General features: G+C 28.1%; 4 protein-coding genes and 1 non-coding gene across 5 annotated transcripts; 4 read left to right on the top strand and 1 right to left on the bottom strand.

The window, feature by feature from the left end:
* Nucleotides 1–278: 278 nt before the first annotated feature.
* On the top strand, nucleotides 279–1,292 carry cgd1_40 (UDP-galactose transporter, predicted signal peptide and 9 transmembrane domains; the record flags this gene model as incomplete). Its single annotated transcript, XM_627867.1, has 1 exon — nucleotides 279–1,292. One exon carries the CDS (start codon nucleotides 279–281, stop codon nucleotides 1,290–1,292), a length of 1,014 nt encoding a protein of 337 aa, XP_627867.1.
* A 192-nt stretch (nucleotides 1,293–1,484) lies between these two features.
* Nucleotides 1,485–6,437, bottom strand: cgd1_30 (predicted membrane protein with 12+xtransmembrane domain; the record flags this gene model as incomplete). Its single annotated transcript, XM_627866.1, has 1 exon — nucleotides 1,485–6,437. The coding sequence occupies one exon, from the start codon at nucleotides 6,435–6,437 to the stop codon at nucleotides 1,485–1,487; it is 4,953 nt and encodes a 1,650-aa protein (XP_627866.1).
* A 469-nt stretch (nucleotides 6,438–6,906) lies between these two features.
* Nucleotides 6,907–8,223, top strand: cgd1_20 (predicted membrane associated protein with 11 transmembrane domains regions; the record flags this gene model as incomplete). The annotated part of the gene is made up of 1 exon (XM_627865.1): nucleotides 6,907–8,223. The coding sequence occupies one exon, from the start codon at nucleotides 6,907–6,909 to the stop codon at nucleotides 8,221–8,223; it is 1,317 nt and encodes a 438-aa protein (XP_627865.1).
* Nucleotides 8,224–8,415: 192 nt separating this feature from the next.
* On the top strand, nucleotides 8,416–9,729 carry cgd1_10 (predicted membrane associated protein with 11 transmembrane domains regions; the record flags this gene model as incomplete). The annotated part of the gene is made up of 1 exon (XM_627864.1): nucleotides 8,416–9,729. The coding sequence occupies one exon, from the start codon at nucleotides 8,416–8,418 to the stop codon at nucleotides 9,727–9,729; it is 1,314 nt and encodes a 437-aa protein (XP_627864.1).
* A 2,938-nt stretch (nucleotides 9,730–12,667) lies between these two features.
* Nucleotides 12,668–13,365, top strand: cgd1_5 (the record flags this gene model as incomplete). The annotated part of the gene is made up of 1 exon: nucleotides 12,668–13,365. It is a non-coding gene; the product is annotated as an 18S ribosomal RNA (ribosomal RNA).
* Nucleotides 13,366–13,410: the final 45 nt, after the last annotated feature.

The raw sequence follows: 13,410 nt of genomic DNA, 5'->3' as shown, positions 1-13,410 counted from the left end.
ACGTTCCCGCTGGTTGTCTTGAAGTGGGGTATTTAATTTATCTCTTAAATATGCAAAAAATCTCCATAAAACACTTTCTAAATGTTTAAGGATCGTTAATCTTTTTATAATACAATCAATATGTTTTTATAATTTTTTGAATCAATTTGACTTTAAATGGTATTTATACCTTTTCAAAATCCAAATTTGTTTTAACTTAAACAAGACAAAAGGTTACCGCCTTGAAATGAGCATGAATCTCTTTTCAATATCATTAGTTTGCAATTGTTTTTGTAGAAATGAATGATACAATAATAGGAGCTTTCTGTGTGGCTGGTATCTACTTTTTCTTTATTTTTTATGGCATCGTGCAAGAACGAATCCATACATTGGGAGATAAAAAGGTTGGTGATAATTTCAATTATAGCCTATTTTTAGTATTTTGCTTTTGTTTGGTAAACACAGTTGTGAGCTTTGGAGTTATTCAATTGGAAAATTGGAGAATTGGGCCAGGAAAAGAAGGCAATTCTAAAAAAAATAAAAATTCTAGTAATGCTGAAAAAACACTTTTCAATTTGTCATTTGAATGCATCTTCCAAATTATGCTAACTTCAGCAACATATCTAACTTCAATGGTTCTAACAAATCTTGCATTAGGTAATGTCAACTACCCAACTCAAGTTCTCGTCAAATCTGCAAAATGCGTTCCGATAATTGTTATTGGAACCCTTTACTTCAAAACTAAATATCCTTGGTATGACTACTTAGCTGTAATAGTTATCACTATTTCTCTTTCTTGTTTTAATTTGATGCAGATAAAGACTAATAAGGTAGGAACCGTTCAAACACTTTCTGGGGTGTCACTTCTTGGATTGTCACTATTATGCGATGGACTCACTGGCCCTAGGCAAGACAAACTGATCAAAAAATACAACGTTACATCCAATATCCTGATGTTCTATACTAATTTATTTGCAATGATACTTTGTGGGATCTTATCTTTATTTTTAGAGGGGAAGGAACCTTATCTATTTATTTCTCGATTTCCTTCAACTCCGTATTATATACTTGCTCTTTCTTTAACAGGTACATGCGGACAATTTTTTATATTCCAATCACTCATTAGATTTGGTTCTCTATATTTGGCAATAATAACTACAACTAGGAAGTTTTTCACCGTTTTGGTTTCGGTTATCATTTTTGGGCATAAACTATCCCTTGGCCAGTGGCTTTGCGTATCTGCTATTTTCGTTGCTCTGGGGATACAAACTGTTTTCTCAAGGAAAAATAAAGATAAATTAAAAACTAAATAAAATGAGTAGTTTTTTGAGTTTATTTTATCAAAATTTCGGCCAATACTAGTCTGTTTCAATTATCAAGTAATTGATAGAATAATAATAGAATTTTAGATTCAGACAAAAGACATTTGTATTTCCTGTTTGTAACTTTGATTTTTTTTTTTGAAAACTGGACTCATTAAAAAAATAATTTGATTTTCTGTAAATTTAATTATTATCATAAATATTTCTGTTCTTCCTAGCCTTGAGCAGTGCTCTTTTCGATTCTCTTTCTTCTTCTTTTTCTCTAATTGCAGCTTCTAGATTATTTGTTTGTAGTGCTTGATTAATTCTCACTCTACTTGCAGTTCCCTTTATGGCCCTCTGTAACCTTTTTAGAAGTTGCTCTGCTTCATTTGTTGTAACTTCCAGCAGCTGCAACTCTTTATAAACAGAACTTTCCCATCTGGAAACAAACTGAGAATAATAACCAGTTGAGCTTGTATTCATTTTAAATTCACTTTCTAAACATCTAAACCTATCTATAAAACTCTCTGCTTCATATTCAGCCCATTCTTTTATGAAATCTGGCGATGCATCCCACTGTTCATCAGTAAGTTCTGCAATTTTCGGAGGTGGTATCTCAACCTTTGGAACACTTTTTTCATATTTTTGTTCATACATCTTTCTATCTATTGGATCATCTTCATCATAATCTATCCCAGCATGATCCCATATTTCACGCTCGCTAATTTGCGTATTCATACCAGTTATATGTTTAATATATTTTTTGTATTCTTCAGAATTCTTTTTATTTCGACTCTCCGCTACTATCTTGAAAATTCTGTCAATATCTGTAGATTCTTTTTTTGAAAGCCAAAGACTTCTTAATATAATAACGGTATGAACAGGCATAATAATATAATAAATTGCGATAAGAAGCGGAAGCAATACAGAAATAGTAAGATTACTGGAACATTTATACGCCTCATAAAAGTCAAAATTCCCAACAAATAAATTAATTGTTGAGGAAATGACTCCAAATACTGAGGAGTAGTTATCATTGCAGCTTGAAAAGTTAATAAAAATCATAATTGAGAGCCCAATAAATTGCAAAGCCAAAAAAACGAATACTAAAAACAAAGGTAAAAATGATCGTCTATATGAGAACGTAAGAAACCTGAAATTGCTTGAAATAGAAGAAAATTGTCCAAATAACCGTAAAATAAAAATCCAAATAATCGCAATATTAATATATGATAATTGGATTGATAGTCCATATACCATATCAAATTCATTAGTGTCAATCTTTGATTTAAATAATACCATTTTATAGTAAAATATTGAAGAATAAACTCCTAACCTGATAATAATCATCATGATTATTACTATGTCATGAGCTCGTGATAAGTCAGTAAAGATATAGTTGAAGAAACAAAACACTGTTGACCTTGCTCTTCTTCCTGTAGATTCAGGGGAATTCCTATATATCTTTGTAAATTTCTTGCATTCTAAAAAAAAAACGACTATATAAGCAATCGTTAATAAGATAATTGCAACTTCAAGTGAAATTTTGAAATATGAATCAAATTCACTATTTATTGTACTCAGCAAAATATTTAAAGGTTCTTTATTAAGGCCTCCTGATATATCTCTGGTTATTATTATTCTTACAAAATTGAACATTTGATCTTCTATAAGTAAAGATGGCAACAGAATCTCCAAATATACTATTTTTGGGTAATGCAGTAATTCATAAATGTTTGAATACAGACTTTCAATAAATGAAGAATGTTCACTTGGAACAATATTTTTAGTATAAAAAAATGGATAGCCATTTATTGCTTTGTTAATAAATTTCATATTCAAATCCTCAGATAATTTTTTGTCATCATCATCAAATGTTGAAAAAAATCTTTCCGTTACTCCTATAAACTTAAATAATTCGTCAGCAGAACTAGTTCCATCAATATATTGGTCTACAGACCTATTTTCAGTTACCGCAATGGCTCTTAACGTAACGCCTGCTTCGCCTTGATCATTATATAGCAAATTTTGGTCAAATAATATTTTTGGATAAGTTATATCATTTTTGAAATCCGGAAATAACACCTTATATTGATATTCTGATGAAGAGTTAAATATCAGCCTTGAGGACGCAAGTGAAATCCAATATGCTACTTCATTTGAGGTTTCTGAAGTTAATAAATTTAATGTTACAGGATTTAGAATGAACTTTGATGGATTAGTTGATTTCTTAATATCAAGCTCCCCCTTTGCGGAAATTGGCTTCATCGCATTTACATTAATATTAGTATGGAATTGGTTCCAAGAAATTGAATTAATTAAATCATTGTAAATTTGTTTTCTAAACTCAAAAATACTCGAAGTAATTAATAATATTAAAATAAAACACAACAAAACCGTAAACCAGATGCTCTCTCCCACTCTATTGATTTTTTCTGTAAAAGTTAATAAATTTTCCATATTTGGGCATGGTGAGGCAGCCATTACATTTCCAACTAAAAGAGGAAGTCCATTTTGGTCGTTTAAACCTATAGAATCTGAGTAGTCTGAGTCCCTGTTCTTAGAAATCAGGAACTGTGTCATATCAACTGAAGCTTCCATTGTGCCAACCATTCTAAACATTAATTGTTGGCTGGTACTCGAGATATTATTTCCATAATTTGAAACAGTCCCTGGATTTGAAAAAATAGTTTTTCCAGAATTGAAAATAGACCAATAATATTCATGTATTGACTTTGTAACAAGTGTTACATATTCACTTCCTTCCAAACTTTCATTTTGACTTTGTTGTTTAATAATCTCACTATTTTCATTTGCATTATTGTTTGTTAAACTTGGCAACGAATTATTCAAGTTATTAACATTACTTCCATGTAAACTTGCTATTTTTCTAGTTTGTTCATAAGAATCAAATTTACCCATTTCAATCTCCTTCTTTTGCTTTAAAGTTAAATATTTTTTTCTTGAAAAAAAAATATCAAATAATCTTTCAAAGGTTGTTGTCTGAGCCATGAAGTTTGAATACCTATCTCTGACAAAGAGCAAATCATTCATTTGACTATTTTGATGCATGTTTAAATTTAATTCTTGAGATTCATTGTTATTAATGCCTTTTGATTCGTTAGTTTTCTGTGTAGATGAAGCATTATCATCTCGAATATTCCTTTCGTAAATTGAGTTCTCTTCTATATACCAGGGAGAAGATTGGATATTTGTTTCAGTTTCCCTAGTACAATTGTCCCAACACCATTCAACTGTGTCTATTGTAGAGTTATATATATGGCAAAACAAAGCATAAACATAGCTAGGCAAAATAATTCCGAAAATACAAATGATAGGTACAAAAAAAATCCCAGTATATATGCCTGTTTCATTTAACAAAATCCAAATCTCATCTGTTTTCCCTACAATGAACAATAACATATGGAATAATATAGACTTAGCCGAAGAATACATAGGCGTATAATCCCCTAGCAAAATTAAACCGATTATTCCATAACTTGAGAAAAAAAACAAAACCAACAAAGCTCCAAGTAATATAGGAAAAGTTACTTTTTTTACAACAACAGTAATCGAAGTAGCATGCTTGCGAGATATTTTAACCGAAAGGAACCAAAAAAACTCCCAAAGTGTGAATATTAAACTTGCGCTACCTGAAGTTCTAAATATAATATCAAAAGTAGCAAGATATTCGAAGTGACTTGACTGTTCAGTAAAATTTTCTTCCATTTTATCTTCATGTAATGAAAGCAAACTAGAGTATTTGAGAGAAGAATCTTCAGTCCATAGCCAATTAATTGGAATAAATATACACATATATGTAACTACAGAAATAATTATTAATATAGAAGATAGCAATGCAAATACCCTGTTCATAGAACTTTTTATAGTCATGATTGGAGACACGATGACATCTTTATGTGTAAAAAATCTCAAGAAACCAAAGAAACCTGAAATAATTGCAAGAGCCATAAATATATATGAATATGAATTTGTATGTATTAGCAAAGATTTTACATCAAGACTTGAATCATAATAGCCAGTTATTTTAGAATTTCCAAGAGTAATCATAACCGATGTTTTTATCCCAACAAAAGGATTATAAGTGAAAAAACGAGTATTAATACTTGAAACTTCTGTATTATTAAAATAATTTTTTTCTACAATAAAATCCAAAATTTCAAGAGCAGACTCCGTGTCATAAGGATAGATATATATATTATTTCCTTTTAATATTCCTTTATCTAAAACATATGTTAACTCAGACTCTGTTCCATTATTAAATTGAGTTGAAATTTTAATATGGCTCGTGAGAGCCGAATTCATTGTGTTCCTAATATAGATAAATGAAGGAAATAATACCAATGCAATCCATCTCAGGTAATCCGCAATAGTAGCCACGTCCTTAATTGTTCCTCTTCCACATGGAAACACAACGTCGTCACTCATCGAATTAAAAAAAGTGTCTTTATTGGGTTCAATAACGTATTGAATAAATTTTTTTGAGTATAATTGTTCATAACTGCTTACTCCATTTTCATCAGGTATTCCAAGACACTCGGATGCTAATGAAGATTGAAAATTAAAAGTTTGCTGGTTTAACATATTGTGAATTGAATGTTTAACACTTCCTGAGGAATTAAAAAAAAGAATAACCATCATAAATCCAAAACAAAAAGTAGCATATAATAATAAGTCTATTGTCTCTGGAAGAGTGTAAACAAATCCTTTGCCTCTTAAAATACCAATGATGGATGGCTCAGAATTTGACAAAGCTTTCCAAATTTTAGAAATTCTGGATTTATTTACATTTTTTTCTTCTGGTGCTACAAGAGAAATATTTGGAGATAGTTGAAATGGGAAAATTTTTTGTCTATATATTTCTATATTATCTACAGGATATTGATTATCAATATTTACCTCAAGTGTTGATTGTATGTAGTATCTTTTTGCTTTTTCCTTGTCTCTTCCAATAAAAGCTTTATTCTTTCCCGATGTTTTAATATTAGCTGAATTAGTAGATCCTACAACAGGAAATGAAAATTCGGACTCAGAACTATCATATTCTTCATCAAAATTAATTTCTCCAGCGTTTTGTTGTCCAGGATAATTGCCCCGATAATTAATTGTTGGAATCGAATTAAAATTTTCCATTTTATTATTTATATTTAAATTTAGTTAAAGCCATTTATTGAAGTCTTAATATACTAGATTAGACTTAGTTATTTTTTAAGTTTTTCATTTTATTATTTATTTAAATTAATTTATTTGAAATTACAAAAAAGATCATGCAGTTTTAGCGGCAAAGCATGCATTCAAGAGGCTAAAGGGAAAAAAAAAAATTTTAACTAGTGAATAAATTTTAAGAGCATTGGAAATTTAATTAATAAAATTCTTATTTTTGAGTGTATAAATAACTAAATTACTTAATCGAGCAATTGAAAATATTAATCATAATATAATAAATTGTTTGCGACTACAATTTAATTGAAAAATCACGATAATAATTATTGTAATTATTAAATTTTAAAGCCTGATAATTATAAAGTTGATCATGAAAAAATTGAGCAAGAAGTAAAATTGTGTTAAAATACAAAAATATTAATTTTTGAAATTACTTGAAATGTGCTCGAATATTTATAGAGAAAATAATAAAAAAAATGAATCATTAAAAGATTTCCTTGAATCTCAATTAACCATACAAATTGGCATTTCTCTATGGATCATTTTTTTTTTCCACTGTTCACATATAGTCATGTATAATGGTGTTATATTCCCAGTAGCTATTGATGTAAATGCTACTCTCAGTTACTACACAGTGGATTTGCTTAACATTGCAATTCCCTTATATCTCTATTCTCATGGATGGGAGTTGGTAAAAATTAGAGTTATGAACTTTCAATACTACTTAAATCACCACTTGAAATATTTACTTCCAGGATTTGTATATTGGCTCTTGATATTTGTCATAAAAAATTTCGATAAATTAGAGTTGAGTACTCAAAGTAATTTTTCTTTACCAAATGAAGACTGGTCTTGGTCAGCTCCTTATCGATTCGGATTAATTTCCATTTTTATTTATCACTTTCTAGTTGCAATGGTTATGTATCCAATTATTTGTCTAATAAAAAAATGCTATAATTGCTACGAGAGCTGTGAATATGAATATGGGATAATTTCAAATTCAGATTTAATTACCAATGTTGATAAAGATTTTTCAGAAAACGAAATTTCAAAAAGATTTGTTGCAAGTCAAAATATTTATATCAATTATGGTTCAAGCAACTCAAACCTTCCATATATAATTTCTAACGTAATAATATACTTTTTAATAATTAATATTTTCTTTTATTTTTCATATAGTGCCAATCTATATATTTTATATACTTTATTTTATTCGAGTATATTCTTGATCTACTCACTAAAATTTATTCAAAAAGAAATAAGTATAAGTGGAATTTGCATTTTCATGAATATTATATATATATCACTTTACAAATACTTGACTTCTGGAATTCCTAACTCAGCTTTCAACAATGGAGCTGTATTCTTCAATACATTTTTTCTTTTCCTTGTTTACTATTTTACTGGTTTTACAATGGCATTTACTGATTCTTTACTAAAAATACAAAAATATTACCTGGATCTTTTGTTTCTTTTACCGATAATATATAATTTTCTTAGCATTCCTAATCGAACGCTTATGTACTCGCCTCTCATTTTCCCAATTTCCTTCCAAGAGGGGGACCAAACAAGAGTCATAATTTCAACATGGATAGGAATAATATTCACAATTTCAATAGTTTTAAGATTTTGTCGCAAACGCTCAATTGAATACACGAAAATAATAATTAAAAAAATCCCATATATACTAATTATTTCGGTAACGGTGATTTCATTTATATACGAGAGAGCAAGACAGATAGCAAATGGACTATAGAACAAATAATAGTACGACTCGAAGTACTCATCCCAAATAGTGTTCAGAATATAAATTAAAAAAAAAAAGCTTAACGTAGTCCCGATTTTTTTTTTAGAACAACTGATTTGTTTCCCGCTATAATCAGAAATTGTCTAAATCTTTAACATGGTGGAAAATTCCAAATTTAACATTCATTGAATAAATAGGACTATGGAAGAAAATTCAGTAAAATTTGGGAATATAGATGAGGAAGTTTCAGAAAAATTCGTTTATAATTACTTTATTACCGGAATAATAATTGGAATTTGTAAGTGGATAATTATCATCGCACACTTTTTTTGTTTAAATAGAAATGGAGCAAGCTTGTTACCTATTGTGGAGCAATCAGGTTTTTCATTTGGAACTTTACTAGCGCACAGTTTAAATGTTGCAATTCCATTATATATGTCTCTACTGGGTTCTCAAAACTATTATTTAACAATTCTAGAGAAAAAAAGTTATAAAGTGAGAAAGAATTCATTTACGTATATGGTAGTCCCCGGAATCATTTATTTTTTTCTTTCAATTTTGCTTAATTTTATCGGAATTCCTAAACATGTATCAGGATCACAATTAGGGATGAGCCCAAGTAAAATATTTTCAATATTTAAGCCTGGATTTTTATCATTTTTTTTGCTTGCTTACTTGATAATGTTATTTTTTTCGCCATTTGTTGCTATATCTATCCCAAGTAGTGGCAGCATAATGGAATTTAAAAGGTTTATGTCATCAACATCAAATTCTGATTCTAACCTGGAGAAAGGTATACTGATTCAGAAACAAGCAATTGCATTCAATAATTCTGATATGGTTAAATTAAGTAACATTGGCGCCTATTCAATTATAAAATGTGTTGTTTTTTCTATTTCTGTGGCTTATTTATTGTATTTTCTTCATGTTAGTGATTCATGCATTTTCAAATTTTTTATGTTTGTAAGTGTAATCATATTAACACTTTCAGTAGGGTCATTTGCATTCAAAGAGTATTTATTGGAAACTTACGTGCTTTTGATAATAATATCTATAATATGGAGCTTTATCTGTTTACATGGAAATAGCTTTTTCAAAAGTGAAATTCCTGATTTAATTTGTTCGACATTGTCAGTGTATTTGACAATGTATACAGCAGGGCACTTCTTCTCATGTATTGGAATGGAAGTAGTTAAGTCTCCATCATATTATTTTTTATTTATTCCTGTTGTTGCACTGGTTTACTACAATGTTAATAGTTACTACGTTGCCATTTCGCCGATACTTTATCCATTTTACCATTGCCATTTTTTATTTCAAAAATCATTAATCATATCCTGGCTTTCAATTATACCTATTATAAGTTTATGCCTCAATCTTTGCGTTTATGTCAAGAACAAGACAGTTATTTGGTTTATTTCTAGTCTTCCTGACGACGTAATAATTTATATTTTATCTCTTACACCAATATTTGAGTTATTTATTGGATTTTATATTCATCCAGTAATATTATAAAGAACGCATATTATAATTTAAAAATTTTAAACTGTTCGAATTAACATGAAGAATTCATCTTAAGCGGTTTTATTTCATTTTTTCAGAAGGAATTACTAAGTTTTTAACCTGAAATTTTTGGCCGATTTTTTTCAAGGGTGTAGTTGCCACTACTCCGTTTGACTTTGCTCTACCAAGTAATTTTAAACATTTCTTTTCGTGAATATTTTAAGTTAATTACACTTTCATATCAATGAAATCGTAATTTGGAATTAAATCGTTAATAATCGAGTTGAATTATTAAAAAGCAAGATATTATTATGATTATGATTATTATTGCAATAATTAGTAATAAATTCAGAGTTATTTACAATTAAATCTTTTTTGGTTAAAACTTTTGGTTTACTCGAAAATATTGTAAAACATATTTTAAGGTTATATCTGGTTAATTGATATTTTATTTGTTAAATTTTTTCAAACATTTATCTTATTGCAACCCCAATAAAGTGATATTTTGGTTGGCTTTTAAAAATTTTACTAATCAATTTTCTAAGTTTTGGAAAACAAGAATTTCATTAAAACTTTTCTGCTAAGATTGAAAATTATAGCAATGTATACGTAATACATTTAGGGAAGGCTAATTATTTAGTGAAATATATTTTTTTTTAATTTTATATTTAAATAATCATTGCTATTCACTATTCAGGCTTTATTTGTAATTGCTTAGGCGATTATTTCGGTATATTTATTTCTCTTAATGGAGAAATAAGAATTAAATTTGCATAGAATACAAAAAAACAAAATCGTTTATTAGATTTTTACATTAACAAAAATTTCAATTAAATAGATTATAATGATTTTAATTTTTGCAAGACTAGATTATTTGTAATTTAGTAGATTGAAAATTCGAATACTTACAGTAATATTTATCGATAATTTTTTAGGTTTATAATTTTGGTTTAAAATGAATCATTCAAAAATATAGATGTTGTATATACCTAAGAACTTATAATAAAAAGTTTAATAGGAAAATAGTCTAAGATTGGAGAAAATGACCCGAATTTTGAACAGTGTTATCTATTATTAGCAAGTTTAGAAATAAATAAATAGTTTAATGATGTACAATCGGATCCACTGCATTGTTTTCTTAAGTATAATTTGAAATGATGAACAAAAGTAATAAAGTTAAGAATGGGGTGTATAAATAGGATAGAAAGTGAATAAACTGACTTAGATTAGTAGTAGGCTGGAGTTTAGTGAATTTTTTTTTTCAAGAAGAAAATTATAGTTAAAGATATGGAGATGAATGGGATGAATAAGAACAGAGATATGAATATAGTGAAAGTGGAGAGAGGTAGTGGAAAGAAAGAGTTTAGAAGAGGATGAGGATAGGGGTGGTTGTGGAGAAGATAAGTAGAATAGTAGTAGAGTATTCATAGGAGGAGAAATGGTGATGAGAGTAGCAGAATAGGAAATGAGAGATAATTAGATAAAGAATGGCATTAACTTGAATGTTGAAAAAATAATTTTTGAATTTTTTTTGGATTGTTTTTTTTTGCACTTGAATTTTTTTTGCACTTGGATTTTTTTTGGATTGAGTTTTTTTGCACTTGAATTTTTTTTGCACTTGAATTTTTTTTGCACTTGGATTTTTTTTGGATTGAGTTTTTTTGCACTTGAATTTTTTATACTTGATTTTTTTTGGATTGAGTTTTTTTGGATTGTTTTTTTTTGCACTTGAATTTTTTTTGTACTTGGATTTTTTTTGGATTGAGTTTTTTTGCACTTGAATTTTTTATACTTGATTTTTTTTGGATTGAGTTTTTTTGGATTGAGTTTTTTTGCACTTGAATTTTTTTTGCACTTGGATTTTTTATACTTGATTTTTTTTTTTCATAAAGTAATTTTTTTTAATGGAATGTTGAATAATATTTTAAATAGCAAAGTGCTAAATTTATAAGTAAAATAATAATATAATAAATAAAGTATTAGAATTAAAAAAAAAAAAAAAAAAAGTGGGCGGTGTAACATAGTGAAAATAAAAAAATAATAAAAAATATTTTTTCCGGGGTGAAGAGTATTCAACCTGGGAATGTAGGAACTGACGTGTTAGTAGTGAGCTGACATTGAGTATTAAAAATTTGTAGTCTATTTCGATTTGAAAAGGCTATGGAATGATTAGTACTGATGAGAGAAATATATTATAGATGAGTAATGTATAATATATGAGTCGCAGGTAAATACATGTTTTTACGATTGAAATATAACGTTGTTTTATATTTGATTGTAAATGTAGTGTATTTAGTGTAGTCAATTTTGACAATATGTGTTGAATTGATATTTACACGAATGTTAAATATAAGAGGTTGTTGTATTATTATGGTTTCCAAAGAATTATATGTGATAAGTATTAATGTATGACTCTACATTGTTATATAGTAGTTATGTTGTTTATATATATTTATATGTATATATATGATATATATATTATTGTATAATGGTGTTTTGGGAGCGTACAATGTTGGAATATTTCGTAACCATTGTTGAAAAGAAAAAGTAATAATTTTTTATAATATATTATTATTATTATTATTATATTATTATTACTTTATATTCAAGGTTATGGGGTATTTTTCAATGTAGTTTTAATACTATCTTAAATTGCTAGTTAAATTAATATATTTTTCTTATTAATTAACTGGATAAGAAATTTTTATGATATTTTTATACAGTTTATATATTATATGTATATATATGTTGTATAAATAATATATATTCATTAATGATTTCTTAAATAATTCTTTTGTTTATTATAAATAATAGACATAAATGTATTCAATGTTAATAATATGTATATTATATATGATATATAATATATATAATATATATGTTACATGTATATATTTGTATATATTATATATATATATATATAACACATATTATTAATATGAATGATAGTAACCTGGTTGATCCTGCCAGTAGTCATATGCTTGTCTCAAAGATTAAGCCATGCATGTCTAAGTATAAACTTTTATACGGTTAAACTGCGAATGGCTCATTATAACAGTTATAGTTTACTTGATAATCTTTACTTACATGGATAACCGTGGTAATTCTAGAGCTAATACATGCGAAAAAACTCGACTTTATGGAAGGGTTGTATTTATTAGATAAAGAACCAATATAATTGGTGACTCATAATAACTTTACGGATCACATTAAATGTGACATATCATTCAAGTTTCTGACCTATCAGCTTTAGACGGTAGGGTATTGGCCTACCGTGGCAATGACGGGTAACGGGGAATTAGGGTTCGATTCCGGAGAGGGAGCCTGAGAAACGGCTACCACATCTAAGGAAGGCAGCAGGCGCGCAAATTACCCAATCCTAATACAGGGAGGTAGTGACAAGAAATAACAATACAGGACTTTTTGGTTTTGTAATTGGAATGAGTTAAGTATAAACCCCTTTACAAGTATCAATTGGAGGGCAAGTCTGGTGCCAGCAGCCGCGGTAATTCCAGCTCCAATAGCGTATATTAAAGTTGTTGCAGTTAAAAAGCTCGTAGTTGGATTTCTGTTAATAATTTATATAAAATATTTTGATGAATATTTATATAATATTAACATAATTCATATTACTATATTTTTAGTATAGAAGGGGTTCTTCAGGATGCGNACTGGCAGGCCAGCCAAGATGGG

Source organism: Cryptosporidium parvum, chromosome 1 (genome assembly GCF_000165345.1).
Source record: "Cryptosporidium parvum Iowa II chromosome 1, whole genome shotgun sequence".
Classification (NCBI taxonomy): domain Eukaryota; phylum Apicomplexa; class Conoidasida; order Eucoccidiorida; family Cryptosporidiidae; genus Cryptosporidium; species Cryptosporidium parvum.
The sequence above is the reverse complement of the archived record's forward strand: the minus strand, read 5'-3'. Positions and strand labels throughout refer to the sequence as shown.